Source organism: Bos indicus x Bos taurus, chromosome 28 (genome assembly GCF_003369695.1).
Source record: "Bos indicus x Bos taurus breed Angus x Brahman F1 hybrid chromosome 28, Bos_hybrid_MaternalHap_v2.0, whole genome shotgun sequence".
In the NCBI taxonomy this organism is placed as follows: Eukaryota; Metazoa; Chordata; class Mammalia; order Artiodactyla; family Bovidae; genus Bos; species Bos indicus x Bos taurus.
In genome coordinates, this window is record NC_040103.1 from 41,244,032 (window position 1) to 41,250,291 (window position 6,260).

Genomic DNA, 6,260 nt, shown 5'->3' on the forward strand with positions numbered 1-6,260 from the left:
CATTCCCTTCCAACTAAGGCTGCCTTGTGAAGAAAGAAGAGCAAGACGTTCTTGAACATCTATTTTCTGTATTTTAGTATACACTTTCCCCTCACAAACCCGTTATAACGGAGTTTGGATTCCCAGTCAGTCCACAGGATTAACACCAGAACTACAATTTAGCTACATTAGACCGGCAAGCTAAAACCTCATTTTCACAGAAAGAGTTGTTTCCAGTTCTCACCGAACAACTTCAAATGGCAGTCTGGACATGTGTAGGTTTAACAACAGTAAGACTATATAAGCAGTTGCTGCCTTTGAATGTTTCATTTCCAAGTTCCTGTTCCCCCATACCTCAACATTTATCCTATTGATACCCTCTGCCTGCCAGTGATGCCCCTCTCTTTTCCAAACACAGTGCTTGAGAAATCTGTGTCTGAGTACCTCACCCACTGCACCACTTCTCTATCCTCATCTCCCTTCTTCTGGCCCATCTGCCTCACACTGAGCACTGGACACTAGATACCTGACATGGAAGAGCATTTCCAGAGCCTAAAAGAGTGGAGGACACAGAGCAGCTGGTCAAAGTTTTGAAATATCAATAAATGAATCTCAGTCCAATTTTGCCACTACCCAACCTAGACTGTTACTTAACCTCTTTGAATCTCATCTATGAAGCTAAGAGAACTGAATTCAAGTTAATTTTGGCTCAATGGTTCTACGATTAGAAAACACTTTTAACAGCTGATCTGGGAAACTGCTTTTCTGCTCATTTTTAATAAAACTGAACCTAACCTTAAGTTATGAATAACAGCTCAGGAGAAATGTGGGCAAAGGAAAAGAAGAGCCAAATCAGAATTAACCAGGAGATCAAGGAAATGACAGTAACAGCTGGCTCATCCTCTCATCCAAGGGTGAGAAAGAATGAAAAATGTTCAGCATTTTTTTGTGGAACTATGCTAGGCAAAGTATTTGAGGTGCCTTATAGAAAGACAGTGTCTTAAAGAAAGACCCCAAAGGACAAATTCCTCTCAAGAAAACTAGGAAGTTTTGTCTTTACATGTTTTTAAAATATGAGCACTATGTAACCTTTTATTATCACTAAATTTTCCCAAGAAGTCAAGAACTAAGGTTTGTTTTAGACCAAAGTGTGAGCCTTATTGCTCAGCCCTACACTGATAAAGTCCACAAGCTATCTCCCTTTCCATCTCCAATCTAAGCTCTACGGTCTTTTAATTAATTGCACTTTTTTAATCATTTATTACTGTAAGTCTCAAATCCTTTACAAAAACAAGTAAAATATATTGTTTTAGGAATAAACATTAGATGCCAGATTTACAAGCTAACATTTTAAAAATACAACTGGTTTTGTAGATGAAAATCTATTAATACAAATTACTACTGGCACCAAGCCCCCAACTAATTTCAATTTGCAGTCAAGTTCAATTCTACATTTCCACTTAATACCTCCTTAATCTTTCTAGTTTTGAAAGAAAATCTAACACCCCTAAACTTAAACCTTATTGTAAATGCCCATCTCATTTTCATTATCAGTAACTATCCAAATCCTCCACAGTAATAGAAGTGAGATACTGCGCAATCCTAACACAACAAAAAGAGATGTTTCTTAACGAGAACTGGATTAAGGACAAATGAAAGATCATTCCCAAAATGTACAGTCTGGAAATTCCCAAGTTAAGTAAAATTTCAACTCCTAATTGGTTTCTTGAATTTCTTAAATCTCTTCTACAAAATTATCTTTGGTCCCCATTAATTATAAATGCAGAAAGAAAATTTAAGAGGTGTAGTATTTCAGAATCTAAAGTCAAAAGCATTTGACTAAATTACACAAAACTCTCCTGGCTCAGAATAAAGAAAATCATTGTGAAGAAGAAAAAAAAAGAAAATCAAAACTTACCTGAAGTCATTAATTTAGCACAGCTACTTCTGCTTGCATCATCTTCTAAGACACGGTTTGTGCTCTTTTCTTTCCCAAGCAAAGTATCCTCCAAACGTAAGCATTTATCAGATACAACACTGTCTTCACCCATCACATGACTAATTTTGCTATTAGCTTCAAGTACAGATGTGACCTCTTCCAACTGAGCAGCTTCACTAGATTCCGTGTAAGAGGAACCTTTAGCTAAATTCTTTGAAGAAACTGGTAGAGATTCATCATCACTATCAAATCCAAAAGGATCTCCAGTATTTTCTTCTTCTATCTTAGGTTTCTTCGGAACTTCTTGGATATCTGGTTTGAAATTGGGCCTCTTCTGTCCTAATTTAGCCATAAATGTGGTTTCTCCCCACTTTGTGCTAAGGGTGGTCCGTTTGTTGGAAAAGACTTCATCAAACTTTGAACTTCCATTTCCTCCTTTCCTACTGTATGTTTTCCCAAATCTGGATGTCATTTTGACACCTGTTTCATATTCTCTGTGGGAAAAAAAAAGTAAGAAAATATATAATCATCAAATATTTAACAAGTGTTAATACTGAATATAAAAATAAGAAAATAGGGATTCTCCCCATACAGCTTTTCCACATTCAAGATACAAATCCAAAAACAGTTAAATAAGGGGAGGGAGTATAGAGAGGCTCATTTTTTATCCTATATACTTATATCAATCTTTTATATGAGTACATATTCATAGGCTATTTTCAGAACAAGAAAGCCTAACATCGCTTTTTTTTTTAAGTTTCAAATGAATCTACTTACTATTCTATCAAATTTTACCATAAAAAATAATCTGAATAGGCTAATTACCCTTAATATAAAATATTAAGCACAAAATGTTAATTTTTTTCAAGATCTTAGAGATGTCAAATAATTGACTAAATATAGTTCTTTGAAATTTCAGAGCACTTACTCATATGAGGGGTGAAAAGTCAGAAAACTGGTGCTATTGTCTCACATATTAGAACCTGCTACTTTTAATCCAACCTCAAAGATCCTGAGTTTTGGTCTAACATAATATAAACTATGACTTGAAAAATATTCCGTACTTGGTCATTTCCCTTAATGCAAGAAACCATACTCATCTTTCTCCCTTCCTTGTCCTCATAGTGCTGTGCTCATTTTCTGAACTACATTTTCTGAAGCTAGTGAACTCTAGCATATTACACTGACTGGTCCAGGGATTATTAAAAGAAAAAAAAATTGTGAATTTATGTTCCTCTCTGATTTAAGACAAGATAAAATTATTTATCTACATGCTAAGTACTACGACAAAAAAAATTTCAGGACAGTAAATAGAGTCAAACAAGGTACCTTTTAAACATTATCAGTCCTTATCCATTACTCACACTTTGACCTTCTAAAATTTAAATATCAATAAATTAAATATAACCAGGAAAAAAAGTGAACAATTGCCTAAGGGCTTGAAAAAAACTTCATACTCTTGAAATTTACAATACAACAATCAGAGTGATATTTTGACCTATATTTTTTAATGTTTTTATCTATTAGTTTAAATGTTTCCCTTTATTAACTTAATCCTCCCAGTTTATAGGGAATCTCTATATATTCAGCAGAGGAATTTGCCCTCTCATATTTTGGTTAAAAGCCAATTCTAATTGGACAAAATAATACTTAATTTAGTCATTATACCCATCTACTTTTAAGAGAAAACTTTCTAATTTGTCTGAAGACCTTTTAATATGTCAAAAAACTTTTTTCTGAAGGATATCTATTTCCCCTCTTACTGTAGATTTACACTGAAGAATCCTGTCTTTCTTGCTAAGCATAACCTAAAGAAACTAAGTGTATTTGGCAGCTACAAGAAACACAAAATAAGTCATTTCTTTTCATTCCTCTTTGAATGTACAGCCCTAATCTACAGACCTACATTTACATATACACCAACAAAGCTAAAACGTTTCGGATACACTAGCATGGTAATTACCTAAAAATGCTGACTAAAGGCTAAACCAAAAAACCTAGACTTGGACTACTTTAAGTCCACACCAAAAAAATTCATGGTAAAAATGGTCCTAGAACCATAAAGCATTCACTGTGACAAGCTGAAAGTCTGCCGATGAACACCTGATACCAAGGAGTTAATTATTTTAACTGATAAATTATGCTTTTTTTTTTTTTTAAGAACCTATGCCTTCGAAAAATATACATTGAAATACTGATGCAATAATGTCAGTGATTCTCCAACTTTAAGGTGTGTGGAATGGAAAGTGCAGAGATGAGAAAAATTTGGTTAAGAGTTAATAACTGTTGAGTCTGAAAGATGAATACATGGGAGTTCATTATATAATATCCCCTTTGCTGGTCTTTATACAGTTTTCCATGTCCTTTTTTTTTTTTTAAGTCACCAGACAGACAATTGTAATGGCATTATAGTAAGACTAGAGTGTAAAGTATGTAGAAATTCAAAAATAAGTGTGTAGATGTATTTGACATTATATTTCAAGTATATTCAAGTTAAGAACACAGGCTATCTTGCTCAGGCTTCAAACTCCAAAGATTACCTTACCAAAAAGGAAAGAATGATTCACAACTAAGTCTTTTTGGTCGTTGGGCCTTTGCCTCAGCCCAAAGCTTGTCGAATTTTCGGGGAAGTGCGCTGTAATAAAGAAGTCCTCACACTTAACCCCCAACCAAATCGAGTCCTTCAGATCTCCACGGGCTTAAGGGCTTCCCTGCAGGAATGAAAGCCGGAAAGGCCAAACCTCACCACCCAGAAATCCTCACCTGGGGGCGGCGATGCGCTAGGAGGTGGCGGGGAGAAGCCGCCCCCCTGCCCCTGGAAGCTCACGCAACTTTTCTCCTCCCCACCCCCACCTCCACCTCCCAGGAAAGGGATGTTGCTTCCGACGCCCCGGAAGCCTCTGCCACCGAATCCCCAGGGTAGTGGAAGGCCTCAGCGGCAGCCAGAGGCGGAGAAAAGGCAGCAAAAGATTTCGGCCTGAAACCAATACACTTGACCGCGCCTGGGGAGGGAAGTAAATCAGCCGTCGCCCAGAAAGAACTCAGAATAAAGGGGAAAAGAGGAAAAAGAGTTCTTCAGACTGTTCCGCTGCCCAACTTCCTCAGAGACCGGGTGGGTGAGATAGAAGGACTTCCATCACCCCCTCCCAGACCCCTGCCTCCTCTACCCTCGGCAAGCTCCGGGCCTAGGCAGCCGCCCGAGACCTCACTTACCCTCGGCGCCTGGCGGGTGCTTTAGCCTCAGGCCGCCTCCGCCTCTCCCGCTCCCAACGGCCCACGGGCGGGCGCCGGAGCCCCGCGCGGGAGAACGGGGCCGGCTGGTGAGCGAAGAGAGGCAAGGGGCTCCGCCACCGTCCGAACCCGCGACTCCGCTCTCTGTAAATAGGAAACCCGGTGGAAGGGGGGGAGGAGTGGCGGCACCGCAACTTCCCTCCCCGCCTCGAGCGCCGCCGGCCGGGCCCGGGCCTAGGCCTCCCTGGCTGTCGCCGCCTCTGGAGCTGGTACCGGAGCCCGCTACGTGCCCCCGATGGGCCGCCGTCGCCTCCTGCGCCGCCGCTTCCGTCGGTGAATGGTCAGCGCTAGAGTTTGAACAGGGCCCTGAACCATCTCAACGCCATTTGCGCTCCCGGCCCCCACCTCCTTCCTCCAACAGCCGCTCGCTCCGTCACTCCGCTTCCCACAGGCCCCGCGCGACCGCCCGACCCCGCAGCCAATCGCTGGGCTGCTTACTCAAACCGCCGCGCAGGCGCCGCGCCCCGCATGCTCCGGCGCCCGCCATTGGTCCGGCCGTGGGGCCCGACGGGAGTTGTAGTCCCTGTCCGAGAGGTCTAGGTGCTGAGAGCCCGGCGCGGGAGTGGGCAGCGGGCGGAGCGGTTGTGGCTGGCCTGGCTGGCCTCGGCTCGCGAGCGAGCGAGTTCCAGCTCCTGGCCCCGCCGGGAGACGCAGGTGCAGCGGGGGAGGACTGGGGGCTCAGTGCAGGCGTCTGTGTCAATCGTTTCCCCTCCAGGGACTCGCCGGTGTCTGGGGACGGTGGGTTGTGCAGCTGCGCCGGGCCTGCTGGAGTCGCCGCCTGGGAGCCGGGAGACCGGGAGCTTGCGGCTCGGAGCGGCTCTTGACCCAGACTGGCTGGTGCTGACCTGGCGCAGTTAATGACGGCGGGAACTGGGAGGCCCTGGTAGCAGGGCACCCGATCAGTGACCGCACCCCGAAGTGATGTCGGTCTGGCTTTTTAATGCTCTTCTAGGATCCCCTGGATTCTTATTTTCGTCGTTCTTTTCTCCTTCAGTCTGTCCCGAAGCCGTTAAAAGTGACCCCTGAGAATATTGGATGGTATTAAGGAATT

At 42.7% G+C, this 6,260-nt stretch overlaps 1 protein-coding gene across 4 annotated transcripts in view; it reads right to left on the reverse strand.

The window, feature by feature from the left end:
• Positions 1 to 5,614, reverse strand: part of WAPL (WAPL cohesin release factor) — a 77,473-nt gene extending 71,859 nt beyond the window's left edge. Inside the window, exons 1-3 of one of the 4 annotated variants that reach the window (XM_027531085.1) lie at positions 5,132 to 5,614; positions 4,464 to 4,629; positions 1,898 to 2,412 (exon numbers count right to left, since the gene is read on the reverse strand). In XM_027531085.1, coding sequence (XP_027386886.1) covers positions 1,898 to 2,390 — 493 coding nt within the window. In that variant the 5' untranslated portion in view covers positions 2,391 to 2,412; positions 4,464 to 4,629; positions 5,132 to 5,614. The remainder of the gene's footprint in view (positions 1 to 1,897; positions 2,413 to 4,463; positions 4,630 to 5,131) is intronic. The other 3 variants (XM_027531082.1, XM_027531081.1, XM_027531084.1) reach the window with 3 other exon arrangements.
• Positions 5,615 to 6,260: the final 646 nt, after the last annotated feature.